Source organism: Barbus barbus (genome assembly GCF_936440315.1).
Source record: "Barbus barbus genome assembly, chromosome: 46".
Classification (NCBI taxonomy): Eukaryota; Metazoa; Chordata; class Actinopteri; order Cypriniformes; family Cyprinidae; genus Barbus; species Barbus barbus.
This window is the reverse complement of record NC_136724.1, coordinates 20599125-20626710: the sequence shown is the minus strand read 5'-3', so window position 1 is coordinate 20626710 and position 27586 is coordinate 20599125. Positions and strand designations below refer to the sequence as shown.

The 27586-nt window shown below is 35.8% G+C and overlaps 3 protein-coding genes across 3 annotated transcripts; 2 read left to right on the top strand and 1 right to left on the bottom strand.

Annotated features, from left to right (window-relative positions):
• Nucleotides 1–195: 195 nt before the first annotated feature.
• Nucleotides 196–12071, bottom strand: LOC306865136 (autophagy-related protein 9A-like). Its single transcript, XM_079409537.1, has 15 exons — nt 11985–12071; nt 11477–11627; nt 11091–11134; nt 10759–10823; nt 10493–10663; nt 8822–8963; nt 7267–8015; nt 6716–6869; nt 5637–5816; nt 5286–5531; nt 3789–4027; nt 3591–3693; nt 3438–3516; nt 1913–2086; nt 196–1786 (listed from the first exon to the last, which is right to left on the bottom strand). The coding sequence occupies exons 2-14, from the start codon at nt 11583–11585 to the stop codon at nt 1932–1934; spliced, it is 2436 nt and encodes an 811-aa protein (XP_079265663.1). The 5' UTR covers nt 11586–11627; nt 11985–12071; the 3' UTR covers nt 196–1786; nt 1913–1931.
• Nucleotides 12072–12473: 402 nt separating this feature from the next.
• LOC306865226 (mitochondrial potassium channel ATP-binding subunit) lies at nt 12474–18813 on the top strand. Its single transcript, XM_079409703.1, has 16 exons — nt 12474–12693; nt 13021–13351; nt 13849–14004; nt 14527–14621; nt 14725–14830; nt 14925–15086; nt 15167–15252; nt 16105–16202; nt 16284–16389; nt 16497–16530; nt 16620–16756; nt 16855–16949; nt 17406–17539; nt 17790–17937; nt 18095–18345; nt 18433–18813. Exons 1-16 carry the CDS (start codon nt 12587–12589, stop codon nt 18514–18516), a joined length of 2130 nt encoding a protein of 709 aa, XP_079265829.1. The 5' UTR covers nt 12474–12586; the 3' UTR covers nt 18517–18813.
• A 144-nt stretch (nt 18814–18957) lies between these two features.
• LOC306864645 (cyclin-dependent kinase 5-like) lies at nt 18958–22722 on the top strand. Its single transcript, XM_079408781.1, has 12 exons — nt 18958–19167; nt 19892–19980; nt 20057–20124; nt 20575–20635; nt 20723–20779; nt 20872–20967; nt 21140–21214; nt 21292–21388; nt 21472–21541; nt 21886–21946; nt 22200–22280; nt 22360–22722. Exons 1-12 carry the CDS (start codon nt 19131–19133, stop codon nt 22444–22446), a joined length of 879 nt encoding a protein of 292 aa, XP_079264907.1. The 5' UTR covers nt 18958–19130; the 3' UTR covers nt 22447–22722.
• The last annotated feature ends 4864 nt before the right edge of the window (nt 22723–27586 follow it).

Here is a 27586-nt window from a genome sequence, read left to right as displayed (position 1 = left end):
GATATAGCACCTGGCACAGTCCGACCCCAGACTGTTTCAACAGAACATTAAGATAACAGAGCTGTAAAACAATGCGTTTCACTTCCGCAGTTCAGTCTTGTGTGGAAAAACCCTCCAATCCTGTAACACTTCAAACAGCACGTCTGCAACTACATCCTGATCGCGTTCGCTCAATAACGTCCCACACAAATAAATACTGTACATACACAATCTTTAATCAACTACTCTTTAATCTACTCTGCAGTATTTCAAGTAGATGATTTCTGAATGCTTCTGACACGCTCCGGCCACAGGAAGTTCAGTGTTTCACATGAATTGTGGGTATATCTCTGACCAGAGTGTCATATACCATGTGTAAACTGTCAAAAGCCCTTAGGCTCTCTTGTTAGTGATATATTACAGAGACGAACTTTCCTGCGCTTTGAGAGAGCACGTTAGTTACAACTATTTTGTTCTGGATAACGGGAGATTCTAGTTTGAGACCTGACTGATCTCTTAACGCAGGCAACACACACAAACTCATACCCTTCAGATTTGGGTCGACAAAGACTCGGACACACCACATTAACTGCTTAAACTGATGAATTCTGGGATTCGGCTGCCAGATGCGTAATATTTAATTCAACACACTGGAAGAGAGTGTTATCGGTTGGGTACGGAGTAAAAATCCTCAAAAATACAACACTTGCACCTTCAAACTGACTTTAGTCTTGAATAGTGTTTCATTTGAACTTCTTAAGTGATTCAATAATGTGCTAATCTGCTGTTTACAAGCTGATCAAGTAGTCTACAAATAATATTTCAATGGCTGTGAATTGGGACCCATGTCTGGTTTTAAAAAATGTAATCTGTTTTTCCACATTAACTTCAATTTGATAGTTAATCATTCTTACAGCTTTAGTATCATTTCAATAACATCTTTTAATGCAGTCATATGGTCATCTAAAATGTTTTAATATGATTAATACTAGCATATTTGTTGCTGTAGAAATGCTCATGACAGACCTACATTTTAAGACTTTTTATTTATTTTGTGCGTTCCCTTCTACATCAACCGCTTTTTGGTAAAGCGTGATATTTAATTCCTAAAATCTTTTTTTTCTTGTTTAAATTTAACTTTTTTTTCCATCTCAGGCTGAGGTTATTGTTATTAAGATGTCAAAATGTCAATTAAATTCAATTTTTCATTAGGCGAAAATGATTCCCCATTTTCGTTAAGAAAAAAACTAATCCTGTTTTATAACTTTGTGACAAATAATGTTTTTTTTTCTCATGAGGCAACTGGTATGATTTTACATTCATTGATATTTCCTGTCCGCCGATGCTGTAATGCAAAAATGAAACTAGCAATACTAGGATAAAAGGATGTTTTCATCCTGCAAACCGAGGCAGCGCTTCAAAAGTAAATACTGCCCGGCTCGCCTTTGAATCAGAGACGTGGAAAACATAACTTGCTCTAACCCAAATGAAACAAACGTTGCATGAAAGAAAATGAAATGGAAATAAATACTGTAAAACAAGTGTCACCCTGTTGTATCATAGAACAAAACACACACTCTTAACACAAACACACAGCAGTCTGAAATGTAAATGTAACTGACGTGACGAGGGAGGGAAAGTGGCAGTCTGTTACGTCACAGTTCCTCTGAACTGAAGACTGTGCGTCCAGAGAACCGAACGGCTTCGGCGGGCTCCTTGAGCGACATGCTCGGTGTGGCATTCCAACATGCTTGATCAAAGGGTGTCAAACCAAAGTAAGGCCACAACTCCCAGAAATGAACAAAAACTGCAAACCAGAAAGAGAGATGATGTTGAAACACTAATTAGATCTTCATATGTAGTGAAATGAACTAGTTTGAGTCCAAATTGAATCCTGTGGAATGGTATCAAGTGATAGTCAAGTGAAACGCACTGTACAGGTTGAAGGCACTTCAGCTGCTCCCTCTGCTGGTCTGATCCGGCACAGGGTTAGTGTTTATCTCTTCCTCATCCGCCTGCTCCTCCTCTTCCTCTTCAGCCCAGCCACCCAAGCGGCCAGAAGCGGGCGGCACCAAGGTGACTGTCTGTGCGGACTGTATCTGAGAACCTTGAGTTGAAAGAAGGAAGCGGCTTCAGATCCTTTTTCACAATTATACCATGATCAGGTATGCAAAATGAGTTATTAACCCAAAGATTCAACTTTTGATGTTTGGGTTTGTCTGCAGCTTATTTTAGTTAAGAAACACTCGCTCATGCAAAAGGACAACTGAATAACTTTTAAAGCAACCAACCACAATCTGAAAAGTAATTGATTAGTCGAGTAACATCCCCCAATAAAACAGTAGCACCTAAATATGGTCAAAAAATAAAACCCTAAAACTTTGTGGTAAAGAGTGATGAGTATATTTCAAAAATCTTTTTTTATGAAGTAGGTTTAGAAAAAACGCTCGCTTATGCAAAGGTCTGACTGCAGCACTTTATAATAAGGTTGGATTTGTAATTATTTTTTAATACTTTCTGTATCATGAACTAGCAATAACAAAAAAAAATTACAGCATGTATTCCAAAATATTAATGGTAATTAATTTTTACATATGCTAACGGTCAAGCGGTATAAATATTGATGATTTAGCAATAAAAAATGTTTATTGATAAATTAATTTATACATTAATAAACAAACAAACAATTTGTTTTGCATATAATTATATATATATATATATATATATATATATATATATATATATATATATATATATATATATATATATACACGCAGTGAAAAATAGTATATTTATAAATTAACAATCTTAAATTTATATATAACATTTATTTAAAAAAAAAAGAAAATTAATAAATGCTGTAAAAAAAAAAAAATTCATTGTTAGTTTGATAGCTAATAAATTAACTAATGCTAACAAATGTAACTATTGTAAAATGTTAGAATATTTCAAATTAAATTTCCATAGAAAATTGCAAATTACTTTTACATATATTTTTCATCATGATTTGACCTCCTGTACGTACAAATGAAATATATTTTCACCAAATCTCTTATCTGTCTCGTTAAGAAATGCATTGGGTGCCACTGTGACTGTGTGGAATGTGGAAGATGATGCTGTGTGCTTTCAGGTGCCACCAAATGGCAATATTTCCATTCTAATTGATACATTTTTAGCATTGTTTTAAAGTGTTAGGCTGATGGATACACTGGGCAGCTTTTTGAGCAATGTTGCCGTCAATGGCCAACCAGGTGAGACACAGGGCCCATGACCGATCTAAATTATCCAGATAGAAATTTGTTACCTATTCTCAATGGATAAGTGCCCAAGAGACACTGCTCAAAAAAAGTTGCCCCGTGTATCATCAGCCTAAGTACTCAACTAATGGCCATCGCAATCTGATGCATTTTGAAAGCCATTTTATGTGCATCATGCATGAGACGAATCGAAAGACTCACCACTGTTGGCGCTCAAGTCCCTCATTGGCACGGAGGCCTGAAGCGGTGCAGATGCATGCTGGGTCTTTTGCTGATGCACCTGAGGGAAGGCCGAAAAATATTGGGAAACTATACTGGATTATAAAGCTGTTTGAGTATGTTGTGACCACTCACCTCGTGCATGTATATAGCGTGCAGGCTCATCTCGGCTGATGCAAATTCTGATGCCAGGGCCGAACAAGACTGGCTGAGCATTCGGGAGTCACTTGCAGACATGCTAATGAAAAGGTAACATCGATCACTTCAGAATCCGAATTCTGAAACCGAAAAATTGCTCTGCCACTTGTCATTATTAATTTTCTCAGGTGTTACCTGTTGCCCACAGTGTGGTCGCTGCAGTACATGGTGTCATCGTGCTGCTGTCGGGACGGCAGGAGAGTGTATGAGCGAGACCGGCCGGCGTGAGGCTGCTGAGACGATGAAAGGGATGCCAGGACACTAGCGGCAGCGGAAGCCGTGCTGCTCGGCGGGACGAAGCGGCGGTTCCTCCCAGGCAGTCCGGAGGAGGTCAGTACGGGGTGAGCCAACACACTGGCTAACAGGTTATCAGGCTGAAGAGCAAAAATAATGCAGAAACATATGCATCTCATTAAGAGAAGTGAAAAATGAGCTGGCATCGTGCTGAGGCAGATGTAACCCCGCAGACGCAGATGGCTACAGTCTCTGCGCTCATGATTATGATCTGTGAAATAACCAATCTGGCAGCAAGTGCTGAAACAATGCAGAAGCATAAAATGAAATGTCAATATTTCTTGTCCTCTGGCAGGTTTTTTAATATCCTGAATGCCACAGGAATTGTTTGTTTTTGTTTTTTTCTTCGCAATGGAGTGTTTCTAAGTGTGTCCCACTCAATAAATAAAAGCCCTACTCTGTAGGGTTAACCATTGAACTACCACAGCTATCATTATTTTGATTTCAACTTTTTACTTGAAATGAGTTTTTTAGGAAAAACTAAAGCTTTAGTCAAACACATTTGATTCTTTCTATTGGACAAAATTAGATGTACAGTATAACAACCTAAGAAAAATAATATTAATAATAATAATTAAAACAATCATAATAATTATATTCTTGCAATACCGTTTAAACATTTGGGGTCAGTAAGAATTTTTTTTAAGGAATTACTACTTTTATGTCTTTCTTTCATTTAGAAAGAAATTAATACTTTTATTTTATTTATCTTTAAAAGGTATTAATAGTGATGATGTTGAACTTTCTATTAATCAAAGAATCCTTAAAAAAAAGTTTGAATGGTAGTGTATCTCTATATTTATCTTAAATATTTTAGTAAGTGTGCCTGGTATGATCTTGCATGATTCGTCACTGCACATTAACAAAATATATTTTATATTTAATATTTTTTACAAATATTTTTGAGTAAACAAATTGTGTAAAAAAAAAAAATAAAAATAAACATTTTAAAACCAATGAGATTTTTTGCGTTACTTTATGACAATTAGGCAGTTTACACACTATTTAATCATTATTAATGCAAAAAAATTGTTTTCCCATTATTGCAATAGAACAGTGATTATTAAATGATTACTGAAGTATTTATAAATATGGGTAATATTTGTTTCTTTTACCTTAATGATGATTTACATAAAAAAAAAAAAACTTAATTATCTTTAAAAATGTCGATGCAAAAATGGTCCTTAAAATGTTAAAATAAGTGTGTGTGTAACATTAGTACCTTAGTAAGTAACTTTATAGCAGTTCAATGTGTTGTGAATTGCTCTGATTGGAACCGATAATAAGAGGATCGTAATACAGTCAAGACAGTGGTACACATGATAAAGCGTGACTTACACCCGTGGCAGACTCATTGGACAGCAGCGAGGTGCAGAGAGGAGCCTCGGACAGCAGCAGCTGAGGAGATGGTCCTGTCTGAGCATCCTGTTGCACCTTCTCCTTCAGGTGGCTGATGAACACGGAGCTCTCCTGAGGCGGCTGCCAGTGCGGGTTTTTGATGGTGAAATGCATCAGAGACAGCTCCGTCTTCCCGTTCTCAGCCTGTTGGTACACCGAGGCCTCCGTCTGACCTTCGGACATCCACTGAATGAGAGCGAAAAACACAAACCATGAAGCTGCTCTCACATAACCACACACACTTCTGCGAGCTGAAGCATTAATAACATGCATGCATGTACTCTTTGATACCTGTGGGTTTCCGTGGCGCCTGATGTCCATCTGGGCGAATGAGCAAATGTCTCCCACCCCTGCCACATCTACAGTGAAGTTGCGGAAGAAGTCGATGATTTCTAAAGACTTGCTACGCAGAGGGAAGATGAGGATGAAGGGGGTAATTATGGGACTCAGAAGCTCCTCCAATATAAAGACCTGCAGGACAGGTGCAGAAAAATGAGAGAAACTCAGTGAGTGGAACTCATAAAAACAGTGCAGCAGGTGTGAAATAGTGCTGGAGAACAGATGCAGTGAAGATTAAAACCTACACAACAAGTTTGCAAAATCAGACAAACTCCTAGACAACAGGTGCAGAGCGGTAAGGTGTCATTTCATACTTCAAATAACACAGAAAACTCAACCGACTGATTCATTTTCAGTCATCAGACTCTCTGTATTATAACAGTTAGACTAAAAAGTCAAATCTGAACTACTGTTATTTTATTTATTTTTAAAATGTTTATAAATGTAAATTGAGCAAATTTGTATTTTTCTGTCTGTAAACATGCACTAATTCAAAGGGTTTTCAAACTTCACATACTGTAAGCAAAAATATATTTTTTAAATGAAATTATTAGCTAGAGATTGTACTAAAGCCTAAATAAATTATTTAAATATTACATGGAATTCAAGTTAAAAGTTTATCCTATTTCTATCCCTTATTAGAATATGAAGAAAAACATTTCTTTTTAATTTAAATATAATTCCAAAACAACTAAATAGTGTCATACAACTAGTGAGCAAGCTAAAAATAACAACAGTGAGGAAAACAATGCAAATAAAAACTATTCTTGAAAATATCCACTTTGCTTGAAAAGATCATTTTTTTTTAATGTATTGTTTTTCCTCAAGGAAAAAAAACAACAACACTGTATGCATTTCCTTTTCATCAATTTAATGCGTCCAATTTAAATTTAAAGTATTACATTTAAAAAAAAAAAATTACTAATCATTTTACCGACCCCAAATCTTTAAATGGTAGTGTACATTAATGAACGAATCAAGAAATAACAATGTCTAACAATAATAATCTGCCTATGTGATGCAGTTCTCACCGCTTTATACTGGAAAAGCTGTGCCATCTCGTCACGGGTCTCGCTCTTGTTGGCGTTGCCCTTCCAGTGGTCGGGCATGTAGTGAATGTGGGCCAGGACACACTGAAGCAGCTGTTCAGGACACCATACCATATGTTCATCTGGAATAAACGACCTGTAAGAGAGTCAGACGGTATTACTGAAGGCCAGGTCAGACTAACAGGTGCTGAGAGTGTGCCGTTTACTGTACAGATCAGAATGATAACGCTTGGGTGTAACAAGGTCAACTGAACACGTGAAACAGCACTTATTCTTTGACCTGATGCCAGCTGGGTAGAGTAATTGTCTTTTACCTCACGTAGTTGCACCAATATGTTCTATGTCACATTCATGCCCTGTTCCAATACAATGAGAAGTGCCTTGTTGTCTACATAGGCAGCATCTTTATCAAAATGAAACCTCGTAAGTCACTGATTTGAAATCTACACAGTCAAATGTCTACACAGGCAAATGTCTTGCGATGGTCCTTGATCTTGTCCTTGTAATGAATAAATGTAAAGGTCTAGACATACCTGGTGATGGTAACGACCACGCCAAGTACGGTGATGGCGGTCAGGATGTGCTGCACGGTCAGCACGTCTTCATCGTACACCGTCAGAGCGATGAGCACGGCGAGCACCGAGCCGGTGAAGAAAGCCACGTTTTTGGCCAGCACCGCCAGCAGAGGAGAAACAAAAGCGTTCATGTATTTGGCGGCGGGTTTGTACCCACGACCCAGCCTGCCTTGCAGCTCGTGATCCAGCTCGTTAAAGTGGCGCAGGTAGAGACGGCCGAACAGCGACCAGCGCCGGGCCCCCAAACTTCCCGGCTCACGCTTGATGACTTCAGCGTAGCTAAAGAACGCATACAGCACCTGCCACACCAGCACGAAAGGACACAGCAGCAGATTGACTAGACCCGTCAACAGGATGATGCGGCTGAGCTGCTTGGCGAGCTCCTGCCGGTTTGCTGCCCGTTTGTATTTGGGATGCAAACTCCACTTGTTCTGGAAGAGCGACAGAGGGCCCCAGAACAGAATGAGCTCAAAGTTGTATTTTAGGCCCTGTGTGAGGAAAATCGTGTCGCCGAAGAAGGGCACACGTAGTCTGACGGGCAGCAGGGACTTGTTGATCATGGCCACAGTGTAGTTTTTAAAGCGCAGGATGCGGTGGTAGATGTCTAGCTCGGAAAGTTCCCGCTTCTGGACGCACATGGGCTGCTCACGCTGCAGGTGGATCAAACGGCCTTGAACTTCTTGCCACGTGAAGTTGCACAGCTCATCCTAAAATTCATTAAACACACACACAGAATGTTTTTAATAAACAACATTTTATATATAATTACATTTTAATGCATATATTTAATTTACTTTTTAAATAATTATATATAATATTTGTATAATTCAATAATTACATATTTATAATAGTTGGTTAATTAATTTATAAACTAATATAAATATTGGATTTATTTACTTATGAAATAATAAATATTTAATATTTATATTTAGGCGTGACAAATTAATGTGATTAATTATTCTTTAACACAATGACACCTAATAGAAAATAAATTTTCAATAATCTCAGGACTGCAAAAGATACAACTATATAAATAAATAATAATGATTATAAATTATCCAACTGGTTAAACTTTAGTATTCTTAAAAGAGAAGTTTCAGATTCATAATTTTATGATTATTATAAATATTTCAATTTTTTTAAATAAATAAATGAAAATAATAAATAAATAAAAATGATAAAACCACATAAAATTAATTATAAAAATTAATGATACTAAATTTGTACTTATTTAAATTAATATAATCATGTTTAATAATTTTATATAATAATTATATTTTTATATAATTTTATTTTAATTATATAAAATTTATATTTACATTTTATGATTATTATACATGCCATTTTATGACTATTAACTGAGAGACAGCATGAAATATTTGTACTTTCACACCGTTGACCATTTAAAATGATCTACCAAAGGGAAAAAGTGTGGCGAAGAACTATGAAAAACCAGAAACCCCATGTTAAATACACACTTTAACCTATAATATTGTTGTTGATCATCTCTTACCATCTGTATTTTCAGTGCTTTTTTATAAAACTGTCGGATCTCCCAGTAGCTGAGGACGTTGAAGATCACCTTCACGAGGCGATAAAGCCAGAAAATAGCCGCCATTATCAAGAGAAAGATGATCCAGCTGTTTCCTTGAATCCTAAATGGGAGAGAAAGATCATCACTATTGACAGCAGGTGACTGTGGGATTGCTCATGATTCATGATATTACTAGAATAAAGTCATGTATAACTCAGCCAAACTTTCCAAAACAGATGCCAAATGATAATAATACCCAGTATGTGATCTAACATAATTTTGGGCTTGAATAACTTAATTGTCTCTTTCAAATGCAGTTTGCTGAGAAACATAATGAAAACAGATTTCGAAAATAATATGAGAGACCAAATGAGAATGTTTACGAAGTCTTAATTACTGTATGACAGCACAAGATGTTCCTAAATGAGTCTCATTGAAGTGAGCCAGCTATGATATTAATATGTTTGTGTCACATATCCATGTCTGTCAACAACACACTTGTAAAAGATTTATATTTCTTCTGACTGTCTGTCTAGGAAAACTCTAAGTGTTCATGAAAAGGTTTACCAAGTAAAAATCTGAGAAACAATCAAAACAGCTATTCAATGTGAAATGGACATCACAGTGTCTATTTAAGAGCCATGAGCTCTACGTAATACACCGTTTGAGTATCATCTACGAGCACAGAAATAGAATAGCAGCGTCTGAGAGAGCAGAACATCCCTCTGCTGATGTTCCAACAGGTGCTTGTTTACTGCTTGCTTATTTTGGAGCCACTGTCTGAGAGGTTTTGAACTTCACATGACGTTAATTTCACTGTGAAGCTGAATTGAGTCCCAGTGTGATGCAATATATCCTTTACACGAAAACGGCATTCTCACCCAATGCTCTAGGGCACGTTTGCTTTCAGGCTGCTACGGAAACCAAGAAAATGAGCAAAAAATGCATTCAGATACAGTCCAAACCTGAAGTGATATAAACCTTGAGTGCTGTATTTCAATAAAGGTTCACATGCAATATCAAAATATTTTATTTGTAACATCAGAAAACTGTCTGTCAAATGAAGGCTGTAAAAAGTATACCTATTTGTTATTTTTTAAAACATATTTTGCACAAGAGCCAAAACCTGGTTTAAACACTGAACATTGCTTGCTTCAGTGAAAATAAAAATTTAGACTTTTTTAAACTAGGATGTTCTGTATTAATCAAGAAAACCTTTTTTTGTATATTTTCCGTTTTAAATTTTAAATTTTTTGTAATTTTTATACTTTTACTTCAGTTAGTTTCCAATGCAACATTAGTATTTTTTTTATCTAATACTTACATTTTATTTAGTTTAGTTTTATTTCAATTAATTGTTTCATAATGTGCTCTTGTCATTTTTCTTGTTTTATTTTATTTTTTATATCTCTCTTTAGCTTTATTTTTATCCATATTTTAGCACTTTTAGTACTTCAACTTAACCTTATTTTACTTAACAATTTTTAATAGTTTTAGCTAATGATACAAACACTGAATTGGTCGAGGATGTAAGTAGTTGTTTAAATAAATAAAAAATTCAGAGTAACCAACAAACTGCTATAGGCAAATCTGAATCAAATTGGCAATCTAAAGGCACTACATGTGCCTGTATAAAGCGGATGCACTGACCTCTCAGTGCACTGCTCGCCAGGTAAAATCGCATCAGGAAGGGTGACCTTGTTCCTGTCCAGTGGACCGAGGCTCTGACCCGTGTGGTTGACCACTCGGTTGGCGAAGAGAACATCATATTCCACACAGTTGAAGAGAAAAGTTGTAAACGTGACCACAAACAGGAATTGCCTGAATATAGGAATGCAAAAAACAGACAGGATTAGTTCTGGAGTGGTATGTATGCAACAGAACGAATGCTTCAGGCAAAAATCAATCTGACTTACACAAGTTCAAAAAACTCTGATAAAACCATACAGGCGAATCCATTCTTCTGATGGAAATGATAGATGTGAGCATGTCAAGGACTCCAATGCATTCCAATGAAAGAAGTATAGCATTGTTCAGCCATTAATGTAGCCAGAGCGTAACATAATATTAATGCCTAATGATGAATAGAGACAGTGTTTTCAAGAAATAGAGAGATGATACCATTCCAGGAGTTTACAACTATTGCACAACTGCTGATTTTGCGGGCGTAATAATGCATTAAAAAAGCATGAATTTTCCTATTCAGCCTATGAAATAAGCATATTATTTTCATATTTTGAAAGGATATTCTTGTGAAGAAATTGTCAAGGTTCTTGATATGATGCCATGGGTCTGCAATGTAACAAAGACATTATTCAGTTAAATAATAAAAAATATACTACACATTTAGTAATTTAGCAGACGCTTTTATCCAAAGCGACTTACAAATAAGGACACTGTTAAAAAAAATAAAAAAAGTTGAGCCAACTTACTTTTGTAGGAGATTCTCAACTTTTTTTGTTTTTTTTTAAGTTGAGAAAACTCAAATCTGCTGAAGCTAGGTGCCTTAAAACTTTAAGTTGGCTCAATTTTTTTAACAGTGTACAATATGCAATCTTTAAAACGTAAAATAATATATTGGACACTTGCTATTTGTTTGTCATAATGTATAGTATAAAAGTAAACAATAATAACCTCCTCTGCCCTCTGGCACGTGGATGAGTAAATCTTCCTCTCCTGGAGGGGAGTCTTCATCATAATCTTCTATTCGCTGATACTCCTGGTACGTTTCAAAACCAGCCATCGTGTTTTACATTCTACCTCTCTATAATACTCACCATAGGTCCTGAATAACAGAATTAGATGGGACAACATACTAAAGTTCACTGAGTTCACAAGCCTGTTATTGTCTCTATTTTCTGATCAAATCACATGATCAGTTTATAAACATATGAGTCAAGGACAGACTTGATTGCATTATTACAAAGAAACGATGGCGTACAAATACATCCATTATTAACGACAACATAATTTAACATTACATTTAACCATTTTTATGCAGTGTCTGCACACATCAACCTCATGTTGATAAAACCGCTCATTATTTGCTTTTATCGTCCAGTAGAGATGTCCTTATTGAAAACATTTATAATAAAAGAATACTGAAAGCATTTTAATACGCAAAATGCTAAATTTATCTCACCATCCGAGCAAAGATGATCCTCGCCTTCTCTCTTCACAACAAAAACAGATATGACAACAAACATTGTCTGTCGTCACTTTGGTTTCCGGTAGCGTCACTTCCGGAGAGACTTTTATTCTGGAGATATAATGTAAAAGTTATATTAATTATATTTATACGTTTTAAATCATTCTCTATTTTCGAACCTTTTTGGTAATATTTGAATTATATTGAATCAAATCAACCTGCAAAATAGGTAAATCTTTGACCAACGGACTGTTAAATATATTAAATAATAGTAACATTAAATTGATTTATTTATTATTACCACTTTTTAATCAACAATAAAATAAAAATTTGTATTTAAATGAAAATCGGAAAAAGTGGAAAAATAAAAACGAAAGAATATCAATTAAATGTTATAAATATAAATTGTCGTATGCATTTATGTGAATAAATAAAATAAGCGAACGTGTTTTTTTATGCAGCGATGACGTACAGGGTCACGTTGGGAATGGCATTGCGTAAACATGGCGGCCTACATGTTAATCCCTGCATTCATTTAGTTTCATTAACTATCTTACTTTCTTCGTCCTGCTGTCATTTCAAAACACTACAACAACATGTTTCATTTTGCACGTTGCAGTCGATTGACACGCCGCACTGTCACGTCAGATCGACTTTTGAACTCCCAAAAAACAAGAGATTTCATGATCCAACACCTCAATAGGTATGTTTCTTTGTTTATATTTTGTTTTATATTGAAACTAATTGTCTACACACTAGTCGTTTCTATATTAATCTGCCCGAGGTCATGAGAATATCTATTGGCATTTAATTTTGCATATGTATATAAACACAATTGATCGTATATGTGATCAAATAGACAAAAAGTAGGTTAAGCATGCAAACGGTGATATTTGACATTTACATAGCTTAAACTAAAGAAAATATTGTTTAATAGCCATGCTATGCAAAAAAGAAATACACTTTAGCACACTTTTTATTCAGTAGCACCATGCAACACTGTACTTGTCCATTATTTCTTGTATTTTAGGCGTAGCCAGCATACAGTATCATGGAGCAGTGCACAAACCCCATCCACACAGATCTCTGTCAGCGCTCCTGCTCGCATATGGAGACAAGCTCAAAAAGTGCTCCGTCTAGCATCCAGACAGCAGCCCAGACCACCATACATCACTCTGAAATTCATATTAGGACCTGCTGCTTTGACAGTGATAGCACGCTTGTTTGGTACTGTAGCTTATTGTGAAGCAGATGTGAACAATAATGTCCTGCTGCCGAAAGAGAAGATTCCTGAATTCAGCTGGGCCATCCTGTGGGAGTTCGTTCGGCCCCACCTTCTTGCTCTTCTAGGAGCCATTATCGTAAGTAAACAATTAAACTATTGACACTTATGCTAAGTTAATAATGTTTTTTGACCATATTATCAATAGTTTGGTTTATTGGGAAGTCGTGGCCTAATGGTCGGCCTCGTAATCCTAAGGTTGCAGGTTCGAGTCTCGGGCCGGCAGGGATTGTAGGTGGGGGGAGTGAATGTCCAGCGCTCTCTCCACCCTCAATACCACGACTGAGGTGCCCTTGAGCAAGGCACCGAACCCCCAACTGCTCCCCAGGCGCCGCAGCATAAATGGCTTCCCACTGCTCTGGGTGTGTTCACGGTGTGTGTGTGTTCACTGCTGTGTGTGTGGGGGTGTTCACTGCTGTGTGTGTTCACTGCTGTGTGTGTGTGTGTGTGTGTGTGTTCACTGCTGTGTGTGTGCACGTTGGATGGGTTAAATGCAGAGCACGAATTCCGAGTATGGGTCACCATACTTGGCAGTATGTCGCTTCACTTCACTTATTGTGCTGTGATATCTTTCAGCTTGCGTTTGGAGCAGCAGCCCTTAATATTCAGATTCCTCTGATGTTGGGGGATCTGGTGAATGTCGTCGCTCGCCACATGAGAGAACAAGCAGGTCACTACATGAGAGACATTAAAGCGCCTGCAATGAAGCTGCTCGGACTGTATGGTATACAGGTACGTTACACCGAAGCTCTGTGAGCAACATTTGACTTGCTTCTTGATTTATGGCAGATTTAGGAAAGAAATTAATGTAATTATTCAACAAAGACTCATTAAATTGTTCAAAAGTGACAATACAGATATTTACAATGCTACAAATATGATCCAGCTTTTCTTTTCAACTTTGTTCATCCACAAAAAATGTATAAAAGTTTCCACAAAAATATAAAGCAGTACGCCTGTTTTCAACATTGATAATATGTTTCTTCAGCAGCAAATCAGTATATTAGAATGATTTCTGAAGGATCATGTGACACTGATGACGGGAGTAATGATGCTGAAAATTCAACTTTGCATCACAGAAATAAATTACATTTTAAAATATATTCATATAGCAAACATTTTTTTAAATTGTAATATTATTTTACAATATTTCTGGGTTTTTTAAGGCATTTTCTAAGCCAATAACAGCCTTGTTGACTTATTTTAAAACATATGCCCCATCTTTTAGTATATTTGTCTTTACTTGTCTTTCAGGGTCTGTTGACCAGTGGCTACATCATTCTTCTGTCTAGAGTTGGAGAGAGAGTGGCAGCTGACATGAGAACAACTCTCTTCACTGCTTTGCTTCGGTTTGTAATGCAGTTTTTTTTAAATATTTAAAATGCTAAAACACACAGGGCATTAGAAATACAGAAATCTTTCTTATCATCTTGTCTAAATGTCATGTTACAGACAAGATGTTGCATTTTTTGATGCAAACAAGACCGGGCAGCTGGTTAATCGCCTAACGTCAGACATCCAGGAGTTTAAATCTTCCTTCAAGCTGGTTATTTCTCAGGTAGGATGTTTCAGATGAGAGCAAGTGTGTTTACAACCCTAGTAAAACTGTATAGACGTACCACATTCATTTGGTTATGTGTTATGTTTTCCAGGGTTTGCGCAGTGCCACGCAGACTGTGGGCTGTTTTGTGTCGCTGTATGTCATCTCTCCCAAACTCACGGGTCTCACTGTGGTCGTCCTGCCATGTCTGGTGGGGGCCGGCGCTCTCATTGGTTCTTTTCTCCGTAAACTGTCACGGAAAGCACAGGAACAGGTAACAACACACTGTAGGAGACGTGGAGCTTGTAGTTTTGTTACTCTTTGTAGGCTAACTCCCCTGTTTCCCTCTTTTAGGTTGCTAAAGCTACAGGAGTGGCCGACGAGGCTCTTGGTAACGTGAGGACAGTGAGAGCTTTTGCCATGGAGGATCGAGAACTAGAGTATGACTTCAGACTTTTATCCACATTTTCTGTGTTGATGTTGAGGGAAAAATCTGCTGAATTCTGTGGAATAGCTGAGAATGCTACACTCTAAAAACATCCTGTTAAAAAATGACAGATGGTGGTTATCTGAAGTGCACTTTACAAAATACAGTGACAGTTACAGTTGTTTTAATTTGCAACATATTTCATTAATTGATACAATACTAATTTACCAATCTACTTGAACTACCAAAATCTGCTTTTTACCTTAAAAGCTGCTGATAATCAATAATAATACTAAAAAAGCTACTAATAATAAGTTAATCAAAAGGGCCCTGTCCATAAAACCAATACTTGTAGACAGTATAATACACACAAAGAAAAAACACCATCAGTGTGTAACACACAACACTAAAGTAACGCAATAAACTTGAAATAAATAACAGAAAATGTAACAAAAAATGCTCTAATGTACAAAACTACAAAAATGATTTTGATTAAAATATAATCATATGTAATGTCACAGTAACTTCTGGAAATGTAATTTTATTGTTTTTCACTGTAAATTATAAGGTTAATAAATTATAGATATTATATATAATTTATTAACTTATTATTATATAAATGACAGTAATAAAGTTTTTACTTGCAAAAAACATGCATTTGACAGTATTTTATAATAAAAGTACATATAATTAGATTTTTTACTATAGCATTTTACAGTTGTTGTTTTTTTTTTTTTTTATGTTTTTTTACATAGATGCACCAAATCTGATATTTTCAGGAAAATAAAACTAATCAGGACATGCATAATTAAAGCTCTCTATTATTCATCCAAACCTAACAGTTCTGATATTCCTCCTCTTTCAGGATGTATGCCGCTGAAGTCCAGAAATCAGCTGTGATGAATGAGACGCTGGGCACAGGAATTGCCGTATTTCAGGGCGTGTCTAATATTGTCCTGAACTGTGAGTATTGATGCATCTTCACTGATTCACATGCAGTGACCCCATGAACTAGATCTGTTAAATATTTCTCTTCTTCGACAGGCATTGTCCTAGGCACTATTTTTGCTGGTGGGTCTTTGATGGCTCGTAATGACATGTCGCCTGGTGATCTAATGTCTTTTTTGGTTGCCTCTCAGACAGTTCAGAGGTGAGAGTGCAATTTTTTCCTACACATAATGTGGAAGGAACAAGCATTCAGCTGAACCAGTGTCTGTCTATGTCAAATGTAATAGAATCACTTCTCTCTCTCTATAGATCTCTTGCCAGCATTTCAATTCTCTTTGGACAGGTGAGTAGATGACATTTCCAAGCGTTCTGTTACTTTATATATAGTATGTAATCTATATACAGTATATGTTGATGTGTGGTTTGTGTCAGATGGTTCGCGGTATGAGTGCAGGGGCTCGTGTGTTTGAGTATTTGACTGTAGAGCCCACCGTTCCTCTCACCGGAGGAGGTCGTATCCCGCTCAAGTCTCTGACGGGAAGAGTTGACTTCATGAACATCAATTTCAGGTAGGTTTCTGTTTGATCTCATGCAAACATGACGAGACCTGAATTCAGTCTAAAGAGCTTAATTCTCTGTTATTTGATGTTTCCTGCATGCTTCTCAGTTACCCAACAAGACCTGGAAACCAGATCCTTAAGAACTTCAACCTGACTCTACCTCCCTGTAGAACTGTTGCTATCGTCGGCGAGTCAGGCGGAGGTAAAATATCTATCTATCTGTCTGTCTGTCTGTCTGTCTGTCTGTCTGTCTGTACTTCTGTCCATCCGTCCATCCATCAGTCTATCTATCTGTCTGTCTATCTATCTATCTATCTATCTATCTATCTATCTATCTATACTTCTGTCCATCCGTCCATCCATCAGTTTATCTATCTATCTATCTGTCTGTCTATCTATCTATCTATCTATCTATCTGTCTATCTGTCTATCTATCTGTCTATCTGTCCGTCTGTCTATCTGTCCGTCTGTCTATCTATCTATCTATCTATCTATCTATACTTCTGTCTGTCTTTCCATCTATCTATCCATTTGACTATCATCTATCTGTCTGTCTGTCTGTATAATTATCAGTCTATCTATCTGTCTGTCTATACCTCTGTCTGTCTATCCATCCATCCATCTATCTAGCACATGTGAATATTATCTCTTCATTCAGGCAAATCCACAGTGGCTGCCTTATTGGAGAGGTTCTATGACCCCAGCAGTGGAGTGGTCATGCTGGACGGGCTGGACATCAGAACACTGGACCCATCCTGGTTAAGAGGACACGTTATTGGGTTCATTAGTCAGGTATATTTTTTCTCTCGTTATTTTGCTTTCCTGTAGCTCAAATAGTAGAGTATGGCGCTAGCAACGCCAAGGTCATGGGTTCGATTCCCAGGGAAAGCAGCTGATAAAATGTAAAAACTGTAACATGAATGCAATGTAAGTCGCTTTGGATAAAAGCGTCTGCTAAATGCATAAATGTAATAAATGTAATTTTGTGTTATATATGTGTGAAATAGATCATCAGTCTTATTTAGTTTTCTCATTATTACAGGAACCTGTACTTTTTGGTACCTCAGTGATGGAGAACATCAGGTTTGGAAAGCCCAGTGCCACAGACGTTGAGGTCATGACTGCTGCCAAACAAGCCAATGCTCATAATTTCATCACAGGATTCCCGGATGGATACAACACCGTGGTTGGTAAGCGCTGTTGAATAAAATCAGAAAATAAATCATTAAAATGTTGTCGTTTTTTTCTGAAATCAAAGTAATTTCTGAACAATTAAAAATATATCCTAAAATAAAATAAATTTGATAAATTTTCATATATTTTTCTTCAAAAATGTCACATCTTCAGGTGAACGTGGAGCGACTCTATCTGGGGGCCAAAAGCAGCGAATCGCTATCGCTCGAGCCCTGATCAAAAACCCCAGCATCTTGATCCTGGATGAGGCCACCAGTGCGTTAGACGCCGAGTCTGAGCGCGTGGTTCAGGAGGCGTTGGACAGAGCCACAACGGGACGCACCGTTCTGATTATCGCTCACCGTCTCAGCACCATACAGGGGGCCGATCTCATCTGCGTCATGAGCAATGGACGTATTGTTGAGGTTAGGAAGGACTTTACAAATGTAACTGCATACTGAACATGTGTAAACACTGTGATGATGTTTAATGTCATTTTTATATTTTCAAAGGCTGGAACACACCTGGAACTACTGAGCAAAGGAGGGCTGTATGCTGAACTCATAAAGAGACAACGATCCAATGGTCACAAATAAAATACTGACCTTCTGTGCATACTTCACCAAACACAAAGTTATTTCAAATGATCTTTTTAAAGACTGTTTAATTTGGTGCTCTGTCAAAGAAAATGAGTTTTAGTGAATATTCTCTGTTTTGAGTTTTATGTGTCATAAAATAGATAAATGTCAGTGTTGTGTAATGGTAGCCAAACGGTTTAATTTACAAAGTCTAGACTTCAAGGTTTCAATAAACCAAGATGTACATTTTAATTTTAATACCATTGTGTTGATACTCTGTTAGTCTTATAATAAAATGAAATTTTTTCTTCCTGCATTTGTTTGTTTGTTTATTAATACAAAAGTTATAAAAAATACTGTTTAGCTAGAATTCATGTTGTTGTTGTTAATAATAATGCATTTTAAAGTATTTTTATCGACCCTGAAGTCCATTTACATACGAGACTTTTATTTTGAAGTGCCTCTCAGTGAATCGCCATCTTGAAGCGCTTATTGCTCTCTGCATGTTGCGTACTACACCCCTTGTTGATAAAAACGACAGTAATCAGCTGTACAATTAAACCCTTTCTTTTAATACGCTGGGAAATAAGGAGCCTTACTTTATCCAGAAGCTACTGTAACTGGCTAAAACCATGCAAAAGTATGAGAAGTTGGAGAAGATAGGAGAGGGTGAGTAAATGGATTGTCTGGCCTGACTGCATTAGAGATTTCTAGAGTATTAATGTTTGCTGTTAAAACAGAGTTTACAGCGGCTGACAGTCAGTAAGCATGTGTTAAGATTAAAGTGCAAGCTACAGCTAGCTAGCAAGCTCATACTGAGATGATATAATGCACCTGGCTGTTTGCACACCTGTTAAATGATGTGATGTGTGGTCATCTCTAATTAAACTAATAGATCATTCATTACAGCACCATTATCAGGCTTTCCCTTGATTCTCATTGCGCAGTTAGAAGCTGAGTTATATGGTATTATGTGCTTCTCTTGTCCTCATGTGTTAGTTGCTTTGGATAAAAGCGTCTGACTAAATATCCTGACACATTAATCAAAAACTGCTGTGATTGGTCCATCCTGAAGTTCGGTGATAAAGGCAACAGTTACCACGTGACAACACTGTTTACATTATTCTTAGGAAGCGTTCTGGACAATAATGCACACCTGTATAAATATATGAAGAAAGTTCAGTATCCATTAAACTGCAAATCAAACAATGCATTAATTGTTAAGTTAAAGACAGCTTTTTACCACTAGGCCACGCCCATTTGAGGATTTGTTTTATTCTAATTGATATTTTGCCAACTCATCTTAATTCTACTGTGATTTTCTAATTGTCTGCCCTGTCTTGTAATTTATTCCCAGTTTCTTTAATGAAATGATTTTGTGCTCTGTCATCAGGTACATATGGGACCGTTTTCAAGGCTAAAAACCGAGAAACGCATGAGATTGTGGCCCTCAAACGAGTGAGATTGGATGATGATGATGAGGTAAGGAGAGTGAGACTGCTGGGGGGCAAGTCATGCTAAAACTAAAGCGTCACATTAATTTTTAATCCTATTACAGGGGGTTCCAAGTTCAGCATTACGAGAAATATGCCTCCTGAAAGAACTGAAGCATAAAAACATTGTAAGGTGTGTTTGCTTTTATTTTTTAAATAATTGCATGTATTTTTCATGATACAAAATAAATGTATATATTTATATACACATTTTTAAATATTGTAAATTTAAATGTATTAAATTTTCATAAGGATTTTGAAATAAAAGCTTGTTTTATGCTTCTTTACAACATACAAAATAAATGTTAATTAATAAGTACTTGTGTACTTTTTTATATTTCTCTTGTTTTTATTCTATAATTTTTTAAAGTATTATTATATTATTTAAAAACTATTATTATTGCACTCAAATTATTGTAATACATTTTCCTTCTCTTGGATTTTCAAAAATGATGAACTATTTAATGCCAGGTTTGGTTGGTTGCAAGTCATTTTAAGTATGTCTTTTTAAATGAATTATCAATATAATTAAATGGTGATGAAATAAAAATGGTGTATCAATAACCACCACTTGATGTTGTAGGTTGCATGACGTCCTTCACAGTGATAAGAAGCTGACATTAGTGTTTGAGTACTGTGATCAGGTAGGTACCCTAATTCCAGTGATCTTGCTGCTTGAACTAGTCTTAAATCTAATATGTTTTGTAACAGAATGATTTTCATTCAAACAGGATTTGAAGAAATACTTTGACAGCTGTAATGGGGACTTAGATCCGGAGATTGTCAAGGTTTGATTGGTTTTTTTAAACTTTTTTTTTTTTTTATGCATGTTTGAAACCCTGTGAAGACTATATCAGATTTAATTCTTCTCTCCTTGCAGTCCTTTATGTACCAGTTATTGAAGGGTCTTGCCTTCTGTCACAGCCGAAATGTTCTCCACCGAGACCTTAAACCACAAAATCTGCTCATTAACAGAGTAAGTAAATGACCCAAAGTGCCTGATATTGAGCCTGTAGGTTTGCATTATATATGATGATAACATTTGAATGATGTTGTTAAAGCAGATTTTGTAGAACTTCAACATGCTCGTTTCCTTATTTCTGCTGTATTCTCACAAACACCTATCTGTATTATGTTGTGGTCATCAGAACGGTGAACTGAAGTTAGCTGACTTTGGCTTGGCCAGAGCTTTTGGGATACCTGTACGCTGTTATTCTGCTGAGGTAAAGCAACACGGCTTCAGATGCAGCGTGGTTTTTCAGAGTTTTCCTGTTCCTCACTTCATGTTGATTGTCTTCAGGTGGTGACGTTGTGGTACAGGCCTCCAGATGTGCTGTTTGGTGCTAAGCTATACTCTACCTCTATTGACATGTGGTCTGCAGGGTGTATATTTGCAGGTAGGAATGGCTTCATTTAAAATCATTCGTAATCTTTTCTTGTAGTATATGAATTTATTTTCTGTATTTTTGATATTTTATAGAATTGGCAAATGCAGGACGACCATTATTTCCTGGTAATGATGTGGACGACCAGCTGAAGAGGATCTTTAGATATCCTTTACACTCAGATTTCTGTTGGGTTTTTACATTTGGATTGAATGTAAAATAAAAAAACTTTTTTTTTTTTTTTATTATTTAAAAAAATATTTTCACTTCATTTTAAGTTTAGTTTAAATTTTAATTTAAAAGTCCTAATTCTATTGATTTTTTTTTTTTTTTTTTTTTTTTTTTTTTTTAGTTGTATATAATTACTATTTAAAATTACAATAATAAAATTTTTTATTTTTAATGTCCAATTAGTGATTTTAATGCTTCAACTAAAAAAGGGAAAGAGAAAAAAAGAAATACTGGCTTGGCATGCATGTATGAGCTGATTAACTTTAACATTTTTGCACGTTGCTGGGAACGCCGACAGAAGAACAGTGGCAGACTATGAATAAACTTCCAGATTATAAGGTACAACATTCATTCGTCTAAATGCTAGCAGAAAGATTATTGCAAAAACGGTGCAGATAATAAGATTTTGCATGCACACACAAAAACAAAAACATGAGGATGTGGTGAGAATGTAGAAGTAAACCAAACATTAACATCGTTTTAAAAAAATTCTCAGCAGTTAACTATTTTAAACCTTTGTTTTGATATATTTATTCTGAATTCTATTTTTATTATTTAAATATTCATTTAAACACATGTTTTATTTTGACAGCCGTACCCAATGTACCCAGCTACTACATCACTTGTGAATGTCGTCCCGAAACTCAGCAGCACTGGCAGAGACCTACTACAGGTACAGTATTTTCATTTTGGTAACAATGAGCTCATGATTTTATGCTTTAGCTGGATTTTTCTGTGTTTGTCCTTTGCAGAATCTTCTGAAATGCAATCCAGTACAGCGAATTTCAGCAGAGGAAGCCCTACAGCACCCTTACTTTGCCGATTTCTGCCCACCCTAAATGTCAGATCTCCTTGAAATCATTTAGGAACACAGATGGGCCAGTCTTACCTCGTGAAACCTCTTCAACACCTCCAGTGTTCAGTTATCTTTCAGTTTGAGTTCGGATCACACCTGCTATTGCAGGGACCCTGAAACACCTCTACATGATATAATTATGATTGTGACTCTGTCTAATGCAGAGTGTGGTGCTGTCGTCCTGCATAAACCATGTATTCGACTAGAGTCTCCAAAAATGTTTATTATATTAATGTGGTCTTAAAGGGATAGTTCACCCAAAAATAAAAATTGTCATATACTCACCCTGATGTTGTTCCAAACCTGTATGAGCTGTTGAACATAAAAGAAGATATTTTGAAAAATGTTGGTAACCAAAGAGTTGACGGTAGCCATTGACTTGCATTAATTTTTTTTTTTCCACACTGTGGATGTCAGTGGCTGCTGTCAACTGTTTGGTTGCCAATAGGATAAACAGAGAATTTTTATTTTTGGGTGAACTATCTCTTTAAAAGAACAGTTCACTTAAAAATGAAACTTCCGCACATATAAGTTGCGTGAAAGTCTTCAGCATAAAGGTGAAACGAATTGAGGGTGAGTAAATGTTGACCGGATTTTCATTTTTGAGTGAACTATTGTTTAAACTTTAAAAATGCTGATCATCACTTGTAGTTATCAAAATGTCAGTAGTCCTGGCTCTACACGATTCATTTAGTTGCCAAATGTGCTTCATAGATATTTAATGGTTTACAAAATGCTGCCGTGAAGACTACTAAAAGCAGCGTTTTCTTTTTTTTATTTGTCAAAGATCAAATGAACAGTAATTTAACAAGGTACAGCGCACATACTTGATTTAGCTTGTTACAATATGTAGTATTTAAAAAAAAAGTTATGTTAAGTTTTGTGTTGTTTATACAGTAAGGGTATGGAAAAAAGTGTAGAGTTGTGCGGCTGTCATTTTGCCATTTTGTACGAAAGAGATTTTAGCAGTAATTTTAAGCAATTCTGTAACTTTTTTGTCTTTTTCTGTTTTTTCCTCAAATAATTTCAGCAAATCTTGTAGTACTGCAAATGAACTTTTTCAATTGAATACACTGCTTGGACAGTTTCAGTTCATAGAGCTTGACTCTGTCTATATAGAAAAGTAATCGCCTCAAAATGAACAGTTGCTGATAATTTACTCATCCTCGGGCCATCCAAAATGTAGATGGGTTTGTTTCTTCATCAGAACAGATTTTGATGAATTTAGCATTATATCACTTGCTCACCAATGGATCCTCTGCAGTGAATGGGTGCCGTCAGAATGAGTGTCCAAACAGCTGATAAAAACATCACAATAATCTACAAGTAATCTAAATAATTGGTATCCATCAAGACATTTTTACCTTCAAACTGTTGTTTCCAGCTAAAATACCAGTCCATAATCCATAATAACACTTGCTACAGTGAAAAAGCTGTCTCATCTGTATCAAGGGAGATGGACTTTTTCACAGGAAAAAGTGGTTGTGTGGATTATGGATGAGTATTTCAACAAGAAGCAACCGTTTGAATTTAAAAATGTTTTAATTATGGTTTTGTTTCTTGCATGTTTTTGCTTCTGAAGATGTTAATTGATGGACTGGAGATGTGTGGATTATTGTGATGTTTTTATCTCTCTCATTCTGACGGCACCCATTCACTGCAGAGGATCCATTGGTGAGCAAGTGATGTAACGCTACATTTCTCCAAATCTGTTCCCATGAAGAAACAAACTCCTCTACATCTTGGATGGCCTGAGGGTGTGTAAATTATCAGCAAATTTTCATTTTTGGGGTGAACTATTACTTTTAAAAAAGGACTACAAGGTTTGCCTTCAACAGTCTGAGCAATAGCTATGTGTAAAAGAACAATGTTTTCGTAAGGCCTCATATCTGAAGCATTCATATTTCAGTGCATGCCAGTGTTGCACGTGTACCTTATGGAAAAGTCGGGTCAGATGGCCCTGAAGTGTGTGAAACATAGGATGAGACTTAAATTCACCCTCATTTTTGCTTTGCATTTCTCATCAGCTGTAGTAGATATACATTGTTAGAAAACATAATCAACATCACAAATTGCAGGCCTTTTGTTGTGATTATGTTGAAGTAGGTCGACTATATTTATCTGAAACCCGTAGTGAATAGAAAACAGATAGTGAATGGTTGCATTTTTCGTTTTTTTAATCACTGTGTGAAAATGCTTTTATTTATTCATATATTATAAGTCAATAGGCTTACTTTTCAAATTAGGTTGGCTTGGAGGCTCGGTAAGGGACCATTCCTGACATATTTGGACAGATCTTTCATGACAAATCTAGCCTTCTGTTTAAATACTAAAATGTTTTTTATTATAAAAAAAGTATATTATTTGTTACAAAAATAAAAGTTGCTATTGCATAAAGGATATCAGCAACAGGTTTGCAAGTAATGTGTGAGAACAACCTGCTTATTATGTTTCAAGAATGTAACAGAACTCCAAACCTCCATCAAGTTATCACTGATTATTATTTATCCATGTTGTACTTTGATTATCTGCAAACCATATGTAAAAAATGTTTGAAGAATTCTGCACCAGTTTATTAAAAATGTTTTCTCTAAACAAAAAGTGTCCAGCATGAGTGAAATCAGGGTGGGCTACAGTTAAAGGCTCTTGATTTGATATTGACTTTAAGATTGAGGACTTGGCACCCGCTTGTGCCGAAGTCAGGACTTGACAGGTAAACCTTCACAGTTATGAAGGATTTGACAGGCCACATTTTCTTGTCTGATTTAGTGTTGAGAACTACAGCAGTTTCCTGCAGAGCAATGAATTGTGGATACAACTTGCATTTTTACAGATGGTCTTGGACTGGATGACTGTCACTTTGTCCACCTTTATTGGATTTCCTCCATCCCAAGAGGACAAACAAGGTAACACACCTTATGGTTTGCTGTCTTCTGTGGGATCAGGGTTAAGTCGGCTTCAGAGATTTTGTTGGACCTGGTGGTGGCACTGGAGATGATCTTACTAAGCTTTCTTAATTGCGTGGATCAAGGGTTTGCTTTTTTTATGTACTATACATTTTGCACCTGTACCTACTAAGACTTTAGGTAACGCGATGTATGAATTATATTGCACAATTCATTGCATATTCATTCAATTTTAAACACATTTTTAAAATATTTTGAATGTGACTTGTGTACAGGTAGATTCAAACAGCCAGAAAATATACTAATTATATTCATAATATCATCTATAATGAAAAAACGGATTCATATGTTGCTTGCAAAACATTTTATTCATCGAAAAATGATTTTATTCATCCAAAGCATGAAGGAGAAGCCCTGCCATTTGTTCTTGTTTGCTTCTTTGTATAACAAATTAATCCTTTGAAATAGTTTTTCTCTTTTTTGGAAAATAATTTGTCTCTTTATTGTGTATTCACCAAATCAAATTCTGTGACAATTACAGATCAATATTAGCTGAAGAATGACTGAGTCTGCACTAGAAACTCTGCATAGCCTAAAAGCAGACTGCATTTAAAAATCAATGGATGCTGTTAAGGTAATTTGACAATCTGACAAATGAATATTCCATCGTAACATAAAAACTACAAAATCAAAGCAGTAGTGAAACAGTATTTACACAGCTGATGACCTAGTAATGCTCAATTACATTTCCAGCTACAATGCCATTGTTCAAGTTTAACAACACAGACTTTGTGCCCACTTTAAACAGTCACTTCCAAATGCATAGAGCAAGCTGTAGCCACTCAAGCAGTACAAAGGTTACTCGCATCTTTAAACTGAACTAATCCAAGATGCCCGAGTTCATTGACGAAACTGTGAGCCGATAAAAAAAAAACAGCTGCACGAGACACATCTCCTCACTACGAAATAAAGAACTCATTCTGGATAGTACAGGAACAGAAACAGCAGCAGCGGTGATCGTCTGGTTTTTGTAAGGCAGTCTATTAAATGTCTGTCTGTGAGATCAATAGTGTTCTCGTGTGGCCTCGGGATCAATATTGACACCACTAGTGCAGCTGGGCCATCCAGACCAAATTATGATGAACCACCCTGCAGCACAGCACACGTTTAGATATGAGGCATCTACTGCAATTACATACACATATGTATACATAAATGTTATACCAAAAGCCAAAGGTTCTCTTACAGCCACATTCCAAGAAGATTTATTGCATATTACTGCATTGTCTGTGTTTTAATCCTTTAATGGCCCCTCATGTGTGGAACTGTCATTAAACAGCGTAAAATGTCATAATGGGCCACAATTCTACAATGAATGACATTTAGTGCATCTGGAGGAAATAATCCATTAATCTGCATTTCAGAGATAATAGATGAAAATGACAGAAAATTGACAAAAACTGTGACTAAACAAAGCACTGCTGATGCATGTCTCAGTGCATCATTATGACTGTCACCAAATCACAACATTTACAGTGCAATTCAGCATGCACTACTTTAACCCTCTCTCTCTCTCTCTACAGCCATTAACACAATGTGTCAATACCATCATATATATATATAGTGAAAATATATATAGATAGATATATTAGAGAGGAATGACAGGTACATTCGTTTTGGGTTTGCCAGGACAGCTATAGCTATATATATATATATATATATATATATATAGATAGATAGATAGATAGATAGATAGATAGATAGTCCTTTTTTATATAGCAACGGTTCAGGTTGATGATGTCCATACAAATAATATAGGTTTACATGATCACATAGTTACAAAAAAGAAAGAAATACAGAAATTAAATAATAATATATATATATATATATATATATATATATTTTTTTTTTTTTTTTTATTATTATTACTTGTATTTAATATTTTTATTTTATTTTTAATTTGGTAAGGATTTAATCCTTTGTTAGGATTTAAGTGACAAAATCATGGAAACCAATATGGTTATGTAATATATAAAACATTTTGGGGTTTAATACTCATATAAATTTCTAAAAATTCATATAAATATACTGAATATATATGAATAAATATATTCATATAGAATTAATAAATATTCATATAAATAGACTGTAAATATTGTGATATTTACGTAAATTATTAATATGGTATTATTAATATAGTATTGCTTGCTTTATTTG